Source organism: Leptonotus elevatus, chromosome 15, assembly GCF_054856555.1.
Source record: "Leptonotus elevatus isolate MCC_2025b chromosome 15, RoL_Lele_1.0, whole genome shotgun sequence".
NCBI lineage: Eukaryota > Metazoa > Chordata > Actinopteri > Syngnathiformes > Syngnathidae > Leptonotus > Leptonotus elevatus.
In genome coordinates, this window is record NC_141253.1 from 845,058 (window position 1) to 866,762 (window position 21,705).

Consider the following 21,705-nt stretch of genomic DNA (forward strand, 5'->3'; position numbering starts at 1 on the left):
TGTGAAAGTCAAAGAGATCTAATAACTTATGACAGCCTGTCAACTTCTGAGTGGCCCTCACGTGGTCTAAATGGGGCGCGAGGGGGCGGAGCCGACGAGGATGGGAGCACGTAAAGCTCATTAAGAGAAAACGGTCGGCTTCGAAGGCACCGCGCAGGTAAGGTTGCTCCTTTTACTCACATTTCACAAATCGGATAACTTTCTAGTGTAGTCAATTTTCTTTGTTTGTCTGTCTTGTGGTTTTCATTTAGTTTTCTCACGGTTTTCGTATTGTGGGCTGACGTGCTTTTGAAGGGCACCTTTAAATTAAAAAAAGATATATCTTTCTGATTATTTCTAATCATCAAAGTGATATTTATGTCATGCAAGGCTTGATGAATTTGATGCTGATTTTAAAGGTGCACACAAGGATTTTTTTTTCCCCCATTGATTTGCATATCTTGAAAATGTGTCAAAGTTTTTCTGGACTCCGACTTGAACGTACTGGAGGTAAAAGTTCACCTGTCATGAGATGGTTTAGTTTAGAGGGGGAGGTGTTAAGACCATTAAGTCGACTTAGTGATCAAGTCAAACCCTGGTTTCTTCCTGGTTTGCCTTTTCGTGAGCGTCTGCCTTTTTTGTTATCCAACACCCTTCGTGATGGAAAGTCGCTGGCGGGGGTTCTGGTGCAGTGGGCCCGCTGTCCCGGCCAGACTTTCAGCGACATTGTGACCCACGTCCAGTCCTTCTTGGCATCCTGCCGCTACAATGGTCCTGTGATGGGCTAAAAATATGATGCACAAATATAGAGGTGGCGATGACGGCGGCATATTTGGCGCCGCAGAGGGAAAACGACCTTCTGCAAAGCGCTGTCCTGTCCAGGTGGCTAAGCTAACTAGCAGGAGACTGTGTTAAGATGCTAACAGCTTGCACTAAGCTTGTTAGGAGGCAGACGCAAATCTGGTTTGGCCGCTCCAAGTGCCGCCTGACGATGACCTCCTGATGACCTCTTCAGATGTCGACAAGGAGATTTTCAGGCACACGATCCAGTTATAATCGGTGTCGGGAGTTTTGGTTGACAATTTCCATCATGAGTCGATCCACGAAAATGTCTCCATTCATAAAAAGAACATTTGATGGGATTTTTAGCTTTGAATTGAATAAATACATGAATCCTTGGAGCACAATTTTGTGTAAAACCTTCCTGAAAATGTAAAGAAATTTGCAGATCATGTGATAAAAAAATATAATAATAATAATTTCAACAATAATGTAATTAAAAAAATTCCTGACTGTTATTGTAATAACAGTTTTACTGACACTGTATTACGTTATCATATCCCAGAAGTCTTTGTGGTGGAGCAGTTCAAGTGGGCGGAGCTTACTTTAACTCTCGACTGAATTGGTTTAACACCAAATAAATCAACTCTGAAACATTTAACACCAACATTTGAACACTCCAATTTTTTACTGTGAACGTATCTTAGATTCTCATAACAAAATGTACAACTTTGGAAAGTTAGGACTGAAAATAAACATATCGTCGCTGCTATGTAAAAAACACGTGTGTCCGTTTTTATTCTTTTTTCTGTTTATTTGTGTTTTTGTGATGAAAGTGAATGCAGAGACCCCAAAAATAAAAAGGGGAAAAAATGGACGTAAGTGTTTTTCACATAACAGCAATGATATTTAATACATTATTTGTCAACTTTTACATGATCAGTTATGAGAGAAAAAAGGACCCACCTGAAAATGTGATCAATCTCCAATAATGAGACATTATTGTCCAAATGTTATTACAATATCTGTCGGATTTTTTATTATATGGGTGAAATGATTGCATTATCAGGTTATTAATATTTTTTATCAAGTTAAGTGTAAATGTTATCACAAATGATTAATTAATAATAAATTTTTGGTGCTACAAGCCTTCAAAGCCAGTTTGACTTGTCGACATGAAATTTGGTAAACGTGTCAATCACGGCGAGAGCCACAAAAAAAGTCTCAAAATGTCGTTGCAAAAAACTTTTTTTTCAGCTGTTTTCAGCTCATTTTGACCTTTTGCTGCCATCGCTAAAAGACAAACTCCTCAAGATTACTCCCAAATTTAAATAATAATAAATAATGCATCAGATTTATATCGCGCTTTTTTGGACACTCAAAGACGCTTCACATGCATCCTTCACGTACTCGCACTCTTCGACGATGTCATCGACGAGATCGTGAACGGAATGCTCTTCATTTGTTGATTCGGAATTGACGTTTTTTTTACCTCCAGCTCCTCCATTTGTGACTCAAAGTTGAGGTCAAGATGGCAAACTCGTTCACGCGCCTGGTGACGGGTCGGAACACCGCCGCCCTGCTGGCCACCTTGGGGGCGGGCACCATGGCGACCGGCTTCCTGTTGAGCGACACTTCTTTGGCGGCCGAGGCCAGGAAGAAGCTCTATCCCGCCAGGTGACCACCGCCGATAGGAATATTGTAATAATAATAATAAAGGTCGTCGGGGGAGTTAAGAACAATGATAGTCGATCGTTTGTTGGAAGTAAGCGTGTCGATTATTTGATGTGGTGGATGTGTTGTCATGTGTCGCCCTCTCAAACTTCACACCTCTCCGCCTCGCAGCTCCGACTTCCCTGACCTTCGCCAGCACAACAACTGCATGGCCGCGGCGCTGACGCCCGCCATTTACGCCAAACTGCGTGACAAGGTCACCCTCAGCAATTGGACCTTGGACCAGTGCATCCAGACGGGCGTGGACAACCCAGGGCACCCGTTCATCAAGACCGTGGGCTGCGTGGCGGGCGACGAAGAAAGCTATGAGGTTGGAGATCTACACCGTCGCTTGTTGCTGGGCAGAATCCATGTGGCACAACCGTTGTTGTCCAAAGTTTTCTTACAAAAACATTTCTGTCGTCACTTGACTTGTTGCTAGACAGAATTGATCAGGGACAACCATTGGTGCTCCAAAGTTGAACTAAGAAAAAAGCTCTTTTATATAGTCACTTGTTGCTAGGCAGAATTCATGTGGCACAACCATTGTTGTCCAAAGTTCAGCCACAAAAAAACGTTCATTTCTGTCACCACTTGACTTGTTGCTAGGCAAAATGAATCGGATACAGCCATTGGTGCTCCAAAGTTGAACTAAGAAAAAAGCTCTTTTATATAGTCACTTGTTGCTAGGCAGAATTCATGTGGCACAACCATTGTTGTCCAAAGTTCAGCCACAAAAAAACGTTCATTTCTGTCACCACTTGACTTGTTGCTAGGCAAAATGAATCGGATACAGCCATTGGTGCTCCAAAGTTGAACTAAGAAAAAAGCTCTTTTATATAGTCACTTGTTGCTAGGCAGAATTCATGTGGCACAACCATTGTTGTCCAAAGTTCAGCCACAAAAAAACGTTCATTTCTGTCACCACTTGACTTGTTGCTAGGCAAAATGAATCGGATACAGCCATTGGTGCTCCAAAGTTGAACTAAGAAAAAAACGTATTTGCAAAGTCACTTGTTGCTAGGCAGAATTAGGCAGCCAGCTATGAGGTGTGTACATCGTGCTGTCTGTGTTAATGCTGGACTTGTTTTTTTCTGCTTTCAGGTATTTGCGGATCTCTTTGACCCGATCATCAAGGATCGCCACAACGGTTACGACCCCAAAACTATGACCCACCCCACGGACCTGGACTCTTCCAAGGTGGTTCACAAACACGCTTTGCTGCCAACCATTTCCCGCTCAAAATGACGGCTGTCTTTGAAAACACGTTTTCAAACTTTTTTTACCAGCTGAATGGCGGCATATTCGACGAGAACTACGTGCTGTCGTCCCGCGTGCGCACGGGCCGCAGCATCCGCGGCCTCAGCCTCCCGCCCGCCTGCAGCCGGGCGGAGCGCCGCGAGGTGGAGCGCGTGGCCGTCACGGCGCTGGCCGGCCTCAAGGGGGACCTGGCGGGACGCTACTACAGCCTGGGCGAGATGACTGACAGCGAGCAGCAGCAGCTCATCGACGTAAGGCCGCCAACGCGCACACACTTCATTGGGCCCCAAAGTCCAATGAGGGAACGTCGTAAGATTCTGCAGTCACTTGTCGTCAGGCCGAATTTTTTGGCCCACAATAATTGGTGCCGCGAAGTCCAATTAAAGTCATACTTTTCTGTTGTCATTTGTCATCGGGCAGAATTCATAGAGCACTATCATTAGTCACTGGTTGCTAGGCAGAATCTGTTGTGCCCCAATGTCAAATGAAAGAAATTGTTGCTGAGAATTCATGTGGCACAACCATCGACGCCCGAAGGTTTATTACAAACGTCACACATTTCTGCAGTCACGTGTTGCTAGGCAGAATTCACAGAGCAAAATCTTTGGCGCCCCAGAGTCCTCTAAAAAAGAAGAAGAAGAAGTTTCACACAATTCCGCAAATAAAGTCAAATCATTAGTAGTCTTAAAAACGGCATTTTGTTAATATTGTGTTTATTGAACATGAAATAAGCAGAAAATCCACCGTTTTTCTGTGTGTGTGTTTTTTATCCATCTGAGTGAACGGACATTTTTGAGAACACGTTATTATCAAGAAAACATTTTAGGAGCCATTTTGTGTTAACGTAGCGAGCTAGCAGGCTAGCCAGCTAGCAGGTCAACATAACAGACACTTGATGGAAGAGTAGAGCGACCACACTTTCATAATTACAAACGGTGACACGACGCCACAATTTTGCTGAAAATCAACGATACAACAAATTCTTCAAGTTATGTATTCATTTATTTATTTGTAATTGATTTATTTTAAATGTTGTCCTCCACATGCTTTGCTTTCACCACGTCCGTAAAATCGGGACCTTCCGGACAACTAAAGAAAATAATTGAACGCCGCATCTCAACAATTGAATATTGCATTGTTGTCAACCTTTGCATGTTTTCAGCAATTCTCTTAACATATTTATAAATCTTTCATCTGATCTTTTGTGTTCTGATCCAATCCCGCCGCACTCCTATCAGGACCACTTCCTGTTTGACAAGCCCGTGTCTCCTTTGCTTACCTCGGCCTTCATGGCCCGAGACTGGCCCGACGCCAGGGGCATCTGGTAAGAAGGTTCCGGAACAAAAAAAGCAAGCTCACATTTTTGAGAGAGTTTAGAGCCGTGCAGTGTTAGCACCCGCCACTGGGGGGCCGCCCTCTGTCCCGTCCCGCTTCCCGGTCCTTCTGCGTTTGTGCATTGAAGTGTTTTCCTTCTCCGCCTTGCTCAAACCTGTAGGACCACTTCCTGTTTGACAAGCCCGTGTCCCCCCTGCTGACGTGTGCCTTCATGGCGCGAGACTGGCCCGACGCCAGGGGCATCTGGTAGGCCGCACGCGCGCCGTGCGCTGCATGACCGCCCACCCGCCCTCCCACCTGCGCCGGCCCCCGTTTGCGTTCCGTGTCTCCGTTGGCCGTCCGCGCTACGTGCTGAGCATCTCCGTCCGTGCTCCTCCTCAGGCACAACAACGAGAAGACCTTCCTGATCTGGATTAACGAAGAGGACCACACCAGAGTCATCTCCATGGAGAAGGGGGGCAACATGAAGAGGGTCTTTGAGAGATTCTGCCGAGGACTTAAGCAGGTAGGGTTTTTGTTTGTTTTGGGTGTCACATAAAACTTGGTGAGTGACTGAAAGAAGATCCTGGAAATGTTGCCGGGCAGGATCCATGGGGCACCACCGCTGATGCCCCAACGTTAAATTTCCAAATACAATTTCTGTAGTCACTTGTTGCTAGGCAGAATTCATGGGGGACAATCATTGGTGCCGCAAGGTTCCAATTCTAAAGTCGAACTCTGCACAGTCACTTGTTGCTGGGCAGAGTTCACGGAACACAATATTTTGTGCCCTATAAAGTTGACTCAACAAACCACATTTCTGTAGTCACTTGTTGCTAGGCAGAATTCAGATTCACGAGTCAAATTAAATCCACACATTGAAGCAACGACCTGTTGTTAGGCAACATTGATAGTTCACTAACCCAATAAAATGACAGTTTCACTTGTTGCTAGGCAGAATTCATGAGGCACAATAATGCCAGGGATGTGTTAATATATATATATATATATATATATATATTTTATTTATTTTTTTTATTTTTTTTTATGAAGTGGTAGTGTAACAGAGGGTCTGAAAATGGCTGCCATTTTAAAACATGTGTCACTTCTGGCTAGACAGAATCCATGGGGCGCAACTAATCCTGGCCAAAAGTCCGAGTCGGTGAGGCACAACTGTCGGTGCACTCAACTCAAAACGATTTTTTGTCGTTTTTTTTTTCAATTTCATTTTTGTAGTCAGTTGTTACTAGGCAGAATTGATGAGTACCGATTGGAGCCCGCTATGTGCATCCACAGGTGGAACATCTGATCCAGGAAAGGGGCTGGGAGTTCATGTGGAATGAACATCTGGGCTACATCCTCACGTGCCCCTCCAACCTGGGCACGGGCCTCAGGGCGGGCGTGCATGTGCGTCTGCCCAAACTCAGCAAGGTAACACACGTTTTCAAAACATCAAGTGAAGTGGGGAAGCATTCGTTTGCACCCGCTCTGGACCAGAACCCTCGTTTGTGCGTTTTGCATCGTGTGCTAGCATGAAGCTAACGGGGCCTTTAAATACACAACAAATTGCTACAAAGGGCTTTTCAATTTTGGGGACCATTTTGGGTCCACTCAAAGCGAACGACATGGTCCGTCCGTCTGTCCCACAGGATCCGCGCTTCTCCAAGATCTTGGACAACTTGCGTCTGCAGAAACGAGGAACGGGCGGCGTGGACACGGCGGCCACGGGCGACACGTTTGACATCTCCAACAACGACCGTCTGGGAAAATCAGAGGTCAGCGTCCCACTTGAGCCTCCACTTATGCCAGCCATAAAAAAAAATTAGAATAATATATCTCCCAAAAGAAATGTATTGTAAAATGTACAATTTCAAAAATATTTTTGGGGGATCTAATCATTTGAGTGATTAATTCCAAATACATGATCTTTTCCTCTAAAATGTTTATTAAAATGCATTATTTATTTATCTACTTACTGCCCATTAAGTGTAAACAATTTTTAAAACTAGAAACATATTTCAAATTTAACTTATCAAATTATGGCGAATAAAGAAATAAAACATGATAAAATGAGCTAACTTAAATTTACATTTTTAATTCAATAATTAGGTATTAATTGGGACTCTTAATTTAAAATGACATTCATTTTAATAACACATTTAAATACAATTTATTTTATTTTTTTAATAGAATTTAAGTATTAGCAAAATAGATAAAAAAATTTAAAGGTCTGTATTTTAATTGGTCAGATTTTTTTTAAAATTGCAATTAAAAATGAGGTTGCATGACTTGGAATGATGCATATTTAAAGTATTTTTAAATTAACTTGTCAACTCTAATGAAAAATTTGCATGACATTTCATATTTACTCAATTTGTAAATACGTTTGTATTAAAACATTAACTTAACTATTAGAATGGAATGAATTTAGAAATATAAACTTATACACAAACATTTGTAATGTTTTGGCCTAATTGGTTAATTAGTATAAATATGAGATTACTTGGAATTAATTAAAATATGAATGATATCACCAATATTAAAATCCAAATTCTTTACTGTTTAAATGTTGACCTACTTTAATTTTTTTTCTAACCTAGCTTAGCTTCCATACTCGCCCTTGTTGACCTTTTTGACATGTTGGGAGAACTCAAATCGAGCTCTGTGATTTTTGCACGCCGTCCGCGCAGGTGGAGCTCGTGCAGACGGTGGTGGACGGCGTCAACTACCTGGTGGAGTGCGAGAAAAAGCTGGAGAAGGGTCAGGACATCAAGGTCCCGCCTCCGGTCGCCATGTTCCGCAAATAGATGGTCACTGCAAGAAGATGCTGAATTCCTTTTGCCCGTTTCACTTTCGTTCCCATCATCTCAGAGAGAAACCAAATCGAATGGTTATGAACTTGTCGCTTATTGCTAGGCCGTATTTATTTTTCCACAAAGTCAAAATTTGTGACATTTTCTCCAGCTTGTCAGTGTCTGAGTTGTCATCCTATTCACTTGTTGCTAGGAAGGATTCATGTGGTGCAATATTTGGCCACTGTCACTTGTTGCTAGGTAGAATTCATTGGAGGACCATTCCAACTCAATTACACATTTAGTCACTTATTACTCGGATATTTTTGTGCGACAAAATTTAATGATGCCCGAAAGTCCAATTAATGTTATACTATTGAAGAGTCACTAGTTGCTAGGCAGCATCTGTGGGACACGATGACGCAATAAAAAATAAAATAAAAAAAGTCTCACATTTGTGTGCAATCACTTGTTGCTAGGTAGAATTCATAGAAACCGAATAACAGGAAACATACACATTAAGAAAGCATAAACAGATGTTCACATTTTGTCAACAAAAAAAAAAATCTGGACATTCTTGACACTCCACAGGCCGACGAGTCACCCAAAAAATCGAGTTTTGGCAGAAAAAGTGACGAGAGCGGGAAGTTTGCGGTCAGTCGGCGGGTCGAGTCTCGCCGTGCTTCCTGGTGAACTCCTCGGCGTTCCTCATGAACTGCGCTCGGTCTTCCGTGTACTCGTTGGCCAGCTCGGTCCGCAGGGGACGCTCGGGCTGCGGCACGTTCACCAGCGAGATCAGGCACTGGATGACTGCGCACAAGCACAACAACGGTAACTGCGCCACCTGGTGGACTGGAGGTGAGTACGGTGGGAACTTGCCTAATTTTTCAGAATTTCAGGGCGTCGTTTGGTCGATGATTTGAATCAGGTTTTGAGAATTATCATTTTCAGACGCCGACCACATTGAAATCTTAGAACACGATCGTACTTGGGTCATGCAATCGAGAGCTACAACTGCTGCCGTGCCGCATTTACTTTAAAAAAAAAATATGACCACGATTTTTCGCCCGCGTTAAATCAAAGTACCACGGATGGTTTGGCCTCAAGTGGAGGTGCAAACTCTTTTGTGAGGTTGACGTCGACATTGAGCTGACCTTGGGACGTTCTGGTGGCGGGCTTCCAGTTCTCTAAGCTGATTATGGCCAAGCACACGTGACCCTTCTCGTCCACGTTGGGATGATAGATTTTGGTCATGAAGGTGATCCTGGGGGGCTTGAAGGGGTACTCTGTCGGGAAGTTGATCTCCACCCGAAAGGCACCTTTGTCGTACGGGGGGCTTTCCTTGCCAGCAACACAACCACAACAACAACAATCACAAGTAGGATTTGGAGGTCGAAACAAGTTCTTTCTCGTAAAGTGACTTACGGGCACGACGAGACCCTGCCAGCTTAGAATGTTGGATTCGTCCACTTCAATGTTGCGGAATTCCCGGAATCCTGATTTGCGGATTTCCTCAAGCTCCTGAAAAGTGTGTTTGGAAAAAAAACAAAAAAAAAACACGTTACAGATGTTGGTATGAACCTCGAAGCTCGTGTCCGCCTTCCCGAATGGCGACGCTTCAAAATTGTGCTCCTGAGCTTGCATCTGATTATGTTCCAAACATAAGACGTCACAATGCGTATTGACTGCTCGGTACACGGTTTGGTCATCTCAAAACATTGACATTTTCATACCACTGGCGTATCAAATTTGCTTTTACTTTTAATGCTGACAAATATTAAGAGCGGTTTACATTTAGTTAGGTGTCGGTTTTTTTCCTGATGGGTTTGACTTTCACTTGATGGTTCTCATCTGACAAAATGCAGACCAATCTTTGAGTAGCACTCAAATATATGCCTTTTTAGAGAAAATTAAGTATTTTTCTTAGCAATGAAATGTACATGTTGTGCTTCTCCCAGACTCGATGGTACAACTATACGTCATACACAGTGTTATTTTCGCCGTAGAGGCATAACATAACGTGAAAACGCCACGGGAAATCGAGGTATCAGTTAGGCGGTGGCAACGTAAAATGGCCGCCGGTGGCTTCACTTCTCCCAACGAGTCACACATTTAAGCAACCACAGCTAAGCAGAATGAGCTATTTGCAAAAATCCACGACTTCCTGAACTCAGCAACGCTCCTTCGTTTCCGGTCTTTCATGATTGGACAAACTGCTCAGTAACCACAACGACAATGGCCAGACACACCTGGATTAATCATTTTGTCCAATCATGAAAGACCGGAAATGAAGGAGCGGTGCCGAGTTCAGGAAGTAGTGGGTTTTTGCAAAGAGCCCATTCAACGACCTTAATTGATTGTATAAATTTGCATGGCATCTGAGCAGAATTTAAGATTTACAACGCCCAGTCATGCCTGAAAATACATTTAGTTGACATGAAGATAGCACTTGGATGCTATGTTTGCTTGCATACAAGACAACCCAATTTTATTTACACACCAGGTAACTGTATTTCATGCGTGTCTTTTGAAGGTACCTTGCCTAATCTTCTCGCGGAAGTCATGCTAACAGTCGTTGCGTGTCCGTCTTCTTCTTGTCGTGACTCCTCGTCGTCGTCGTCGTCGTCGTGCTGAATGGCCACCACCCGCTGGCCGCAGCGTGTGACGTGACGTGACGTCCACACAAACACAGCACGAGGAGCGAGTTGGGCTTGTCAAAAGCAAACGCGTCACATTATGAAAATTGCCCGGAAATACGTCACGGATATTTGTACATAGAGTCCATTACGTCATGAAATTAAAAGGGAAAAAAAAGGAAGAAAGTGACATCCTTTTGGGTTGAAATTACTTGGATATTATCCGCATAAAATGTTATTTAAAATTACGTAAATTAAAATAAATTAAAACAAAAAAAGATATCGTTGTTCAGACGCTAATATCGATGTCAGATCTCATCGATCGGTTTATAATTTGTGGCCTTTTCCTTGTCTGAAAGTACTTTAAAGACCTTTTAGCTCGTGGAATCCTACATTTTAATGTTTGACTCAGAGGGGACAAATTCTAAAGTTTGCCATAGGACTTCTGGACTCGAGGAGGTTTGAAAGAGGCGAGCTGAGCCTGAGCCACTCAGCTCAGTCCACTGCTTCACTGGTCCGTGTTTCCAAGATGGCCGGCCGAGTAAGACTCTCGACTTGTAGCATCAAATCAAACTAGGGGGTCAGAAACTATTTCTCCTCGGCCTACTTAAAAGCTCATTTGGCCACATGAGCAAACGATGACGTTTGTCACCAGCGCGACAGTCGAGCACCGCGCCAGCACAGCGATGGGAAAAACCAACAGGTAGAAGACAAACCGAGCTAGCCCTGCAAGCTAACCTGATAGCCACATTAGCACAGAACAACGAGCGAATAATATTGACTCGAAACAACATGTTGAGCTGTTGAAGGTCGTAGCGTGCTTAGTGGACTCGTCGCGACAAATGTTGGACTCGCTGACTGTTTGCTAGCTGTTAGCATGTCTGCTAACTTCAGACAAGCGACACATCGTCGCAGTGGTGTTAAGTGAGACTTATCGTCGGAGTTGCCACTTGGCAGCCGCTCCACTTGCAAATGTAAGTATCTGCCTTGACGTCAGTGACAATTGAATAGAAACATAAAGTTGTGTGTAAATTCTGAGAGTTAAAAGGCTTAACTCCTTCGATCAAAGCAGATACAAATACGCCCCCTGATGGCTGTTAAGTCTCACGTTTCCATTTTGGTTCAATTTGGCATTAATGGCATCACAGTGAATCATGGATCATCAATGATTGTCATCAGTTTTTTTAAAGAACACTTCTGGAGGCCGATGGCGATTCATGGGCTTGCTGACTTATTTGCAACACAAGCTCGTCCTAATGGTCGTCAAGTGGATTTGTGAGCTTCTCGGCGGACAGCGACAACATATACATTCGACGTGTAGGATTGTCTGAAATGCCATTTGATCTTATAGCCTTGATAAAGACGAGATGAAAATTGTTTGTGTTGACTCTCATAATAGAATCTAAATCCGTCAGGTGTTTTTTTTTTTGCTTGTTCTTCAGGCTTTAGGAGGGATTGCGAAGCCAGCATGGACAGCTTCTTCAAGGCGGCTGTTTTTGACCTGGACAAAGTGCTGGATGACTTTGAGCTGAGTTCAGGTGAGATGCTGAATGTTCTGGAATTCAATTTCCAGCACAGGATCAATAAAGTAGAACGCAAACCTCACAAACATCATTTAATAGGTGGTCTGTTCGTATTAGCGTCTGGCTGTTGCGCTGTGACTCAGCCAAATAAAAGCCTTCGATCGCCGCAAAGAGTTTCGCAATGAGCGGGGGGGGTTGCTTAAGGAACTGTCTGTGACGGACATTCAGCTTTTTTAACGTTGTATTCTCAACAATTAGTCTTTTCTTTCTTTCTTTTTTTTTAAAAATTGACATTATTTACAGATGATCAGAGTACAAAATGAAATTACGTCACGTTTTTTCTTTGTACCTTAATTTGAGTCATATACGTTGTTACGTTTTGCTGGGCATCTGATGGCAAATATTAAATAGTCCTTTAGATTCGACAATGCCCCCCCCCCCCTTGACTTGACTTGAGTCTGCCAATAAAGCTATACTAATGCTACTAATTGTAACGCACCCATCATCATTCTGCCACTTGTGCAAAATTACAAGTCACATTAACATATAATTATAACAGAATTTACAAACAACAGATTTTAATAATCCAGAAGAAGAGGATATTTATTTATGCGCACCTCAATTTCACGATTTAGTCCATTTTCAAATCGTCTTATTTTTGAAATGCTGAATTGTTCAAATCTATTGGATTGATTGCCAGCCCTACGTTGGCATAATCCTCGTATCATCAAGATCCTCACTTTTCACGTGACTCCCCAAAACGCCATCTTTGTTCAATCATTAACGTTGCATCGATTGGTGAATAATAAATAAATAAATAAACACACACATGGGGAGGGGGCTTATTAATAGTTTAGATTTTGGGAATAATATTACATTGAATTGTGACACATGAGGTCTGCGCCGGTGATAAACGGCCTCCAAAAGGGTTCATGTCGAACCTTGGGATGGATTATCTCAGCAAACGCAGATTCCGACCGACAATTTGCGTAACTTTCTGTTTTTGTTGGCCAGCAATTGCTTCGTTGCTTTTTAATGAGAATAATTATTTTGGCTTTCAGATGAAGTCGACTGCAAGTCCGTTTTCCGGAAGCCTTCGCCGTACAACTTCACTCTGGGCTCGTCCGAGGCGTCGGACGCGCCCCCCACCCTGCCTGACCTCAGTTCTCTCCGCTACAGCACCGCCAGCAGCAGCGCAGACCAATATGGCGAGGTCAAAGTTCAGCCTCTGACTGGCGTGGACCTGCTGTCGTCTGTAGATCACGGCGCCGCTCAAAACTCGGCGCCGCCCTGCCTCGACGGGGGCCTCAAGCCCGTGTGCGACCTCGTCAACGACACCGGCTCGGCCGTCCTGGTCCGAGCCGACAGCCACGATGCCATCAGCAAACTGGCCGCCGCCGAGAAGCAATTTGAGGAAGAGGAGGAAGAGGAGGAGGAAGATGAGGAGGAGGAGCTGCTCTTGGACTTTAGCAGCCTCGCGCTGGAGGAGCAATACGTGCCCAGCCAGAACTCCAACTCGCACCAGCATCTTGCAGAATCCTCCTTGAGCCTGCTGGACATCATTCTTCCCGCAGTTCCTGCCGAGGACGCGCAAGACGAAGGCGACGCCCAAGACGAAGGATACGAGGAGGAGACTCCGGAAGATGACGCGTCCTCCGAAACGGGTAACCAGGACCACCAGCACCCGCCCGAAGCCAGTGCTCAAACCTCAAGCGCCTCAGTCGACTCCGTCGAACCCTCAGACCAAAGTAAGGAGGAGTCCCCGAAAGATTCGGCCGGCGGCGTGTCCGCGGGCAGCCCCGAGCCGCCGGAGCAACGTGAGGACGAGGACACGGAAGCAGACGCTTCGTCAGCGTTGGATTCTTGTCGCCCCGAGGAACCTTTCAAATCACTATCCCAGCAGCGTTGCGTTGGACAACTGCCCACCCTCGTCCCCGCCACGGAACCTCCGTCCTCGGACCCCTCGGAGTCCAGCCCGGTGGACCCCGCGGAGTTCGGCTTTGAGTGTCTCCCCGAGAGCGACCAGGCTGAGCTGCTGGTCACGGACGAAGAGCTGGACGCCTTCCTGCGGGCCCACGCCGAGGCCGAGCAGGCCATCGGCGTCCCCCGCTGCAGCGGCTCGGCGGGGGCCCCCGAGCAAGCCGACCCGGTCCCGCTCAACGGGGATCTGGAGCAGGCGCTCGCCGACGAGGAGCTGGCGAGCCGCAGAGAGGGTCCGGAAGATCTGGTCTCGCCGGAAAGTGACCGAAGCGTGCACGTCGTGCCAGCTCGCTCTCAGGACTCGCCTTATCGGGAAGATTCCTCTAGAGGGAGCCATTGCGCCACCAGCAACTCTTTTCAGTCCGAGCCGTCGGTGTCCTACGGCGGGGCGAGACCCAAGCAGCTGCTTTTCCCCGCTGCAAAAAGTCCCGATTCAGCAGAGGAGGATGACGAGCTGCCGACGTGTTCCTCGAAAGTGGAGGAGGAGGGCGAGAGTCCGCGCGCAAGCTTCGGCTTCCTGCCGCATTCCAACAGCAGCCCGGTGTACGCCGCCGCCGCCCCGGAGCCCCCGGAGTACACGGCGGGTTATGACGAACTCTCGGAGCCGCCGCCCTACCCCGGCGAGCCCCCCGCCGCCGAGGGCCGGAAGGAGGACGGCGTGGCGGAGGCGCTGGGCAGCAGGCAGCCCGCCTGGGTGCCCGACTCGGAAGCCCCCAACTGCATGAACTGCGCGCACAAGTTCACCTTCACCAAGAGGCGCCATCACTGCCGCGCATGCGGGAAAGTACGTACGCCAAAGCAGGGCCCAAATAGTTATTTAATGATGTATTTTAGGCCAATGTTCGATGTCATAACACCCAAGTTGAGTTTGCAAGCTAATCGATAACTTTTTTTTAGCAACACAAACATTGAATGCACTCAAAGCATGAAAATAAGTGCAGACAAACTTCTACCTTTGCCGCAGTGAGCGGCGGATATCGTTCCTCGGGTGAGTCCGGGGATACCAAGCATATTCCGTCTCGCACCGTTGCCGTCCTCGTGCAGATTTTGCAATGCAGGCCACATCGACATTTGCTGCCAAATTGTAGCAGTTTTTTTTCCTCTTTAAGGGACTGCGGTCATGTGACTGTCACATGACTTAACAGTTTACTATTCATTTTAAACTGTTATAGTAATCTTCATTGTTATAGTATTAGTCATTTAAAACCAATTACAAATGTGTTACCAAAGAATTTTGTTTAATATCATAATAGGTCATTATACGCCGCAGGTTGCGGGTTTTTGTTTTGCTTTTCTGAAAGACGGTATTGAGAGTTGACACGTTGCCACTTTTTGGACACCCCGGGACACCGTATTACTGTTTTACCGCTCAAACCCTAGTTTTATGAGGAAGTAAGATTATAACCAGAGGTGCACGTAAGCACTGCACAGGTAAACATAAAATGCTTGCTTGAAGTGCAACCGAAAACCCAACCGTTTTTTGCCGGCACCGCAGCCCTCATTTGCCAAATGAGCAGCAACGTTTGAGAACCACAGCAACATTTTTTATGAGAGCCCCCTGATTATATCATAGTTAATCTGCAAAACTGGATTACTGTTTTGAAAATGTGGATTGATGAAACTTTCAAAATCAAAACACACAAAACATATTCGCCGACGGTGTGAAAATGTCTGGCACTGAATGACAAAACCTTTGCCATAAACAACGCATTACTGCATTCCTTAGTGGCTCTTGTCAATCTCAAGAAACGGGAGACTTATTTTCTAATTGCTTTAAATGACACCGCGTCTTTTCCAGGTGAACTCGGTGCTGCCTGCCTTGCTCGGGGGCGCATGGCAATGCATTGCACAAAACGGAGTGCTCAAACTGACTTCTCCTTCAAATTGTATGTTCACTCGATGTAGATGATGTCGTGTGCCACAAAAAAAAAAAAAACACACGTTTTGGTTTTGTCACGTAAACGTCAAACCCGTTTGCAGTCAAAAGCGTCAAATCCGATCCAGAGCGAAGAGCCAAGTGACTCCGCCCCCTCCCTCCCTCTGCTTTGCTTGTTTTGGAAAAAGAGCCTGGATTAGCGCGTGCCGTTAAACATAGAGCGGAGGATTCACGGAGGAAGCGCTTGTTCTTCTTTTTCCCGCTGAGCTCCACTTAAGTCCTTGAAGTTAAGGCTCCCGATTAAGAGCATTAAGGGGACCGTTTGGGACGAAGAGCTATTGTTCCTGACGCACTTTGACGTTCGCCGTTTTTTGCGTGTTCAGGTGTACTGCGCCGGCTGCTGCAGCAGGAGGTGCAAGCTCAAGTACTCGGAGAAGGAGGCGCGCGTGTGCGTCGTCTGCTTCGACACCTTGCACAAAGGTAAGCGACACGTTTCCATGCAGAGAACGCGGAGTGTGGCGTACGCGCCAAGAAACGTTGCTTGCTCTTTTACTCTGTAAACAAATGCAGTGCAGCTCAGCCTCTCTGGCCAGCAGACAAAATGCTTTTGGTGGTATGGCGTTTAAAAATGTAACTTACTGTACATGTATTTTCAGGGGCTGTTTTGATCAATACCTTTTAAAAACACGTTTTTTTCGTAATAAAATCATGCGTGCTCGGGAAACCGCTAACAACCAATCACGGCTCACATCTTTTCTGCTTGCTCATGTGACATTTGCAAACTGAGCCGGATTGGTTGTTAGCGGTTTCCTGAGCATACGTGATGTCATTTTCAGTCCACAGCAAAGTGGCAAAATGTGTATAATAAATAAATATAATAATAATAATCATCATCATAAAAATAGCTCAATGTCCCTTTTAAGGTAAAAATCAGGCATTGGTTCAGTCCTCCTCGCCAGTAGTTGGCACTACACTGTGGACATTTGACATAACAGAAGAAAGGTTTGTGTTCATAATTATCTGTCGTTATGACAATTGAAATTTTGTGTATCAAAAATGCCAGCACTCAAGACATGTTTTCAAAAAATGTGCCTGTTAAAAATGACACATTTTGCTTGGCAAAATAAATTGCCACAGAATATATTGACATAAATGATGTTGCGCTTTTCATATCATTTTTTAAACTAATAATATAACTAATGATAATGGTATAATGATGCAGTTACACTCTTTGAATTAAAGACAAACTTGTATATATATGTATAAAATAATAATCTCATCAAATCAGATATTTAACAGTCAAAAGTACCAAACCAGTTCTACTTAAAATGCACTTGAATCAAACCCACACACAAAAGCAAAAGCAATCTCGAAAATGGACCCCGATCTTCTCCCAGACTGAACGAGTCAGTGAACATTTACGGCCTGCGAACAACACTTCAGCACAGTGCAAGTAGAAAAACGGTTTACTTTTGAACCCTATCGTGCCAAACGTATCGTATTAAAAACATTTTGAGCCCTCGATTTCATTCATATATTTTTTCCCCCATTAAAAATTTAGATTATTATTATTTTTTTTTTTACAGTTATAAATGTACTGATTTAAAGCATTGTGACCGGATGTACCAAATATGACATCAACCAAAAGTCATATGTGAAAGTTGATTTTTTTTTTAAAAAAGGACCCAAAACTATTTACAAAGAATCTGAATTTTCTCTCATTTATTTCATGGTTCAGGTTTTATATGGTTGAAAAAGAATTCCCCGCAATAAACTACCAACGACAGTTTGGGGTGAATAGTCGACATATAATTAACAAAATAAACGAAAACAAAGAATCGAGAATTTAAAAAAAACACAGTTTTTGCTTGTCCACCGTTTTAATGTGAACGGACTGTGTGGAAAATGTGGTCGCCTCGTGGGGGGGCGTGGCTGCTGAAATGACGCCGTTTTTGCGGCGCGCGGACCTCGCGGTTGCGCCGAGCATTAAACAAGTCTCAGTACCGTGCAAAGGGAATGGATTATTGTGACACCGCTCTTGGAAGAAACCTGTTTGTGTCATTTCACGCTTGAAAAGTCCTTTTGTGAGTCCTCCACATTTGTACAATCAAGTTCTTTTTCAAACTTGACTGCTGCCATTGCGTCGCCAACGCCGATTCTGCGGCGTATGAATATTTCAGAGCGCAAAAAGCTCTTGCTTTCAAAAGGCAGATTTCACCTTTTTGTCCCCTCCACTGCAGTGTGAACGCACGTCCCGGCCACAGGGGGGGACGGCTGCAGAGTTATGGGGGGGGGGGCCTGATTTTTGTGTGCGTGCGTGTTGTCTCCCGTGCGTGCGTGCGTGCGTGCGTGCGTGTGTGTGTGTGTGTGTGTGCGTGTGTGGCTACTGCATGTGTTTTGCAGTGCCGCCTCAAACATCGTGACGCTCGCAGTCTAAATTAAGAATTTAGGGAAAGAAATAAAGGGAGAGGCGATCTACTTTCTGCAGCCAACAGTCACTAGAGCGGCGTGACGCCATCACCCCCGCCCCCTTTTCCCTCTGCGCTAATACGCTACCTGCGCGCAGCCCCTGCACAAGCTACGTGACGCACACACGCATGCTCGCACAGCTCACAGGCTTGTGCTAAAAGGTTGAAGCAAATCAGCGGCGCGCCTGCGGTCAGGCGCAGGGACGGACGGATGCGTGACGGACGAGTGTCACATCCGCCACGGAGGCGGTGAGGTGAGACGCATGCCGCTCCTCAGCGACACAACTTTTATGTATCGAGCGTGTCTTTGACATCATGTGCCCCCCCCCCCCCCCCAACATGCTGCATCTTTATTGTTGATGTCGTGCTGTTGACAAACTGCCTCCACACGCTGATGCGGTCATAATAAGGAAAGGAACGTCGAGGTGGACCAATCAGCAGTCGGGCCGATTGTGTTGCACTTTTTAACGAATATCAACAATTCACTTTTAGGGGGTTAACATCAGAGAAACAGTTTTAAGGCATGCTGGGAGCTCGCTGTACTTTGTTAGAATTTGAAAACAAAGCTGTCTGTTCATCCGTCCGTCCATCCATTTTCTGCCGCTTATCGGCGGGTCGGATCGCGGTGGCAGCAGCTTCAGCTGAAAAGAACAGACTTTTTTTTTTTATTATTATTATTTTTTTTTATTATTATTATTTTTTTTTCTTAAAGAAAAGAACACACTTAACGCAGCTTTTCCGTGGGTCATTAAAAAACATTCAAATGGATTTTGCTCAAATTAAGGCCTTCAATGGCATTAAGAAACATTACATACAATGTCGAAACGTTCCTGTCGCCAACATCCAACATAAAACACTAATGCAACATAGTGGCAGAAAATAACCTCAACTCAAATCTGTGACTCCGTTTTTCACACTCCTTTTAACCGTAACTGTAACTTTAAATGCTTGCTATAAAACAACCACATTTGTATTTGGTAACCATATTTGTCCACTTTTATATTAACAAGACTATGAAAACTTGAAAAAGTATTTTATTGTATTTGTCTAAAATTAGGGATACTCCGTTCAATCGGCCACCGATCATAATCGGCCGATATTCATGAAAAATGACGCGATGGGAATATTTGATCAAAGCCTTTCATTCCCGATCAAAAACCCGATCATCCGCAGGTCATGCCTTGCAGCCTGCCGAGGCTGCGAGACCAGACTCGGGCAATTGCGGGAACTCTTCTTCCGTCCCGCCTCGCTTCCCGCAGCCCCGTACGCGCGCGGCAACACAGAGCGATGAATTCACACCGACTGCGGAGCGCTTTCTGTACGACACCCGCAAGGACTGCAGTTTGCGTTGCGAGCGCCGACGTGTCGGGAAACCTGCAGCCGTGAAAACGCAAGATTCCCCGCGATTCGCGCTGGAGAGTTAAATTCACGCAATAACAACCGTGTATATATTATATTTTCACAAACATGCCTAATATAATTTGAATGAAGTTAAGAGTTGTTATTTGTTCAAATTTTGACACCAATATTTTCCCTTTTACTGTAAATAAATATCGGCTCCAAATATCGGTTATCGGCCTCCTTGACTACTAATAAAAAAAAAACCACGTCAGTCTCTCACTAAACGGAAATGCAGCTAACAAACGGGACGCAATTGTGTTGCTGTGAGCTGATGATTGTCGTGTTGTTGACGGATCCCTGCAGCCCAGGCCCTGGTGCGGATGATGAGCCCCACGGGTCCCAGTCCCAACCCCAACGTCCCGTCCGAGTACTGCAGCACCATCCCGCCCCTGCAGCAGGCCCGCGCCGCCGGCACCCTCAACTCGCCGCCGCCCACCGTCATGGTGCCCGTGTCGGCGCTCAAACACCCGAGCAACGACGGTGCGCCGACGCTTCCTCCGCTTGGCCTTCCCGAACCCTGGCGTCAATCCCGCCACTCCTCCTTTCTTGTCCTGTGCCCGTTCCAGGCGGCCCTCGGGAGCACAAGCGGGTCTGGTTCGCCGACGGCATCCTGCCCAACGGAGAAGTGGCCGACACCAGCAAGCTGTCGGCGCCCGGCCGCCGGAGCCCGCAGGAGTTCGCCGGCGCCACGGAAGAACCGACGGTACGCTTGAAAGCGCGACTTTTGCGAGCGCCGCGCCAGCCATGACCCATCGAGTCCTTTCTGTCTTCGCCAGCCGGGCTCGGACGGCGAAAACGGCATCCGGTCGAGTCCTGAGGTTCCGGAGGAGATCCCGCCTCCCCCGTGTGGCCCCTGGCACTACGCCCTGCTTGCGGGTTTGGGCGCTGCGGTGAGGAAGGCCCCGAGTCTGCTGCCCGACTCTGAAGATCAACTTCCTCCGCTCCTCATCGCCACCGGAGAGGACGCAACGGGAGGTCTGTTGTTTGTATGCCAGTCTGTCTGTCTGTCTGTCCTCCTGCCTGTCTGTCTGTCCTCCTGCCTGTCTGTCTTTCCAGCTTCCTATCTGCCTCGTCAGTTTTTCTGACTGTATCCCTCTGTCTGTCTGTCTGTCTGTCTCTTTTGTCGGTCACGCCCTCCTTGTCTTTCTGCATGTCTCTCATTTGCCTGTCTGTCTGTCTGTCTCTCGCTTACTGTCTGTGAGCATCTGTCTGTCTCACTGTGTCGAAGACAACCTCCTGACGTTTTGACTGCAAGTTGCTCGAAGGATGTCGCTGGAATTTGAAGTTTTTGGCGTAACCCTGCCGCGTTCGCTTTGCAGACGTGTTGGTGGAGGAAAGCCCCGCCCCTTGCCAGATTCGACACCTCTTGGAAGAAGGGGGTCCTCGCCCTTTGACCTTTGTCCTCAACGCTAATTTGCTGGTCAACGTCAAGTTGGTCACATGTGAGTAGAGCGTCAAATTGATTTTTCTTGCGCCATCGAGTTTCTGTCAGCGGGTCATTCGTGACTGTGAGAATGATACCAATCAATGCATTTGATTGTGATGAGATGTTGACGTTATTTTGGAGTCAGCCAGCGCTCCCTTAAACATCTCCATCTTGCTGCTTGCCCATTCGCTGGAGCGCCAAAGAGGGAGCACAAAACGCTTATTCTGGCCTTCATCTGCTTGTTGCCAGTCCATCTTCCATTTCGTTTTAAGATCCGTTTTATTTTCTGACTCCGAATAGTCTCACAGGAAATGAAATTTGCGTTTGACGCCTGCGTAGGTGAGAGCGATGTGTTGACGACGGATGTTTGTTGTCAGACGGCGGGCGTCCATGCTGGTGCTTGGGCTCCAACGGGCTGCAGGCTCTGGGCCAGAGAGAAGTGGTCTTCCTCCTGGAGTGCGTCCCAGAAGACAAAAGTCTCCCCAGAGACCTCTTCACGCTGTTTGTCAGCATCCAGCAGGACGCGCAGAGAGGCAGGTGGCGCTGGCGGGGGGCCG

At 46.0% G+C, this 21,705-nt stretch overlaps 3 protein-coding genes across 6 annotated transcripts in view; 2 read left to right on the forward strand and 1 right to left on the reverse strand.

Moving 5' to 3' along the window:
* The first annotated feature begins 63 nt into the window (after nucleotides 1-63).
* ckmt2a (creatine kinase, mitochondrial 2a (sarcomeric)) lies at nucleotides 64-8,290 on the forward strand. Its single transcript, XM_086097682.1, has 10 exons — nucleotides 64-157; nucleotides 2,258-2,436; nucleotides 2,605-2,803; nucleotides 3,577-3,672; nucleotides 3,762-3,983; nucleotides 4,971-5,056; nucleotides 5,449-5,572; nucleotides 6,343-6,477; nucleotides 6,696-6,821; nucleotides 7,737-8,290. The coding sequence occupies exons 2-10, from the start codon at nucleotides 2,291-2,293 to the stop codon at nucleotides 7,851-7,853; spliced, it is 1,251 nt and encodes a 416-aa protein (XP_085953808.1). The 5' UTR covers nucleotides 64-157; nucleotides 2,258-2,290; the 3' UTR covers nucleotides 7,854-8,290.
* On the reverse strand, nucleotides 7,953-10,588 carry LOC147161407 (ubiquitin-conjugating enzyme E2 L3-like). The gene is made up of 4 exons (XM_086097683.1): nucleotides 10,376-10,588; nucleotides 9,264-9,359; nucleotides 8,993-9,179; nucleotides 7,953-8,648 (listed from the first exon to the last, which is right to left on the reverse strand). Exons 1-4 carry the CDS (start codon nucleotides 10,400-10,402, stop codon nucleotides 8,494-8,496), a joined length of 465 nt encoding a protein of 154 aa, XP_085953809.1. The 5' UTR covers nucleotides 10,403-10,588; the 3' UTR covers nucleotides 7,953-8,493.
* zfyve16 (zinc finger, FYVE domain containing 16) overlaps nucleotides 10,323-21,705 on the forward strand; it is a 17,753-nt gene continuing 6,370 nt past the window's right edge. The window contains exons 1-9 of one of the 4 annotated variants that reach the window (XM_086097669.1): nucleotides 10,323-10,341; nucleotides 11,917-12,012; nucleotides 13,059-14,761; nucleotides 16,237-16,333; nucleotides 20,026-20,202; nucleotides 20,289-20,425; nucleotides 20,499-20,697; nucleotides 21,042-21,164; nucleotides 21,526-21,681. In XM_086097669.1, the coding sequence (XP_085953795.1) occupies nucleotides 11,943-12,012; nucleotides 13,059-14,761; nucleotides 16,237-16,333; nucleotides 20,026-20,202; nucleotides 20,289-20,425; nucleotides 20,499-20,697; nucleotides 21,042-21,164; nucleotides 21,526-21,681 (2,662 nt within the window). In that variant the 5' untranslated portion in view covers nucleotides 10,323-10,341; nucleotides 11,917-11,942. The other 3 variants (XM_086097670.1, XM_086097672.1, XM_086097668.1) reach the window with 3 other exon arrangements.

Coding starts and splice junctions, on each gene's coding strand:
- ckmt2a (XM_086097682.1), top strand. CDS start 2,291: ATGGCAAACTCGTTCACGCGCCTGGTGACGGGTCGGAACACCGCCGCC. Junction 2,437..2,604: donor AAGAAGCTCTATCCCGCCAG/GTGACCACCGCC, acceptor TCCGCCTCGCAG/CTCCGACTTCCCTGACCTTC. Junction 3,673..3,761: donor CGGACCTGGACTCTTCCAAG/GTGGTTCACAAA, acceptor TTTTTTTACCAG/CTGAATGGCGGCATATTCGA.
- LOC147161407 (XM_086097683.1), bottom strand. CDS start 10,402: ATGACTTCCGCGAGAAGATTAGGCAAG. Junction 9,180..9,263: donor GGCAGGGTCTCGTCGTGCCC/GTAAGTCACTTT, acceptor GTTGCTGGCAAG/GAAAGCCCCCCGTACGACAA. Junction 8,649..8,992: donor CGCCACCAGAACGTCCCAAG/GTCAGCTCAATG, acceptor GCTTGTGCGCAG/TCATCCAGTGCCTGATCTCG.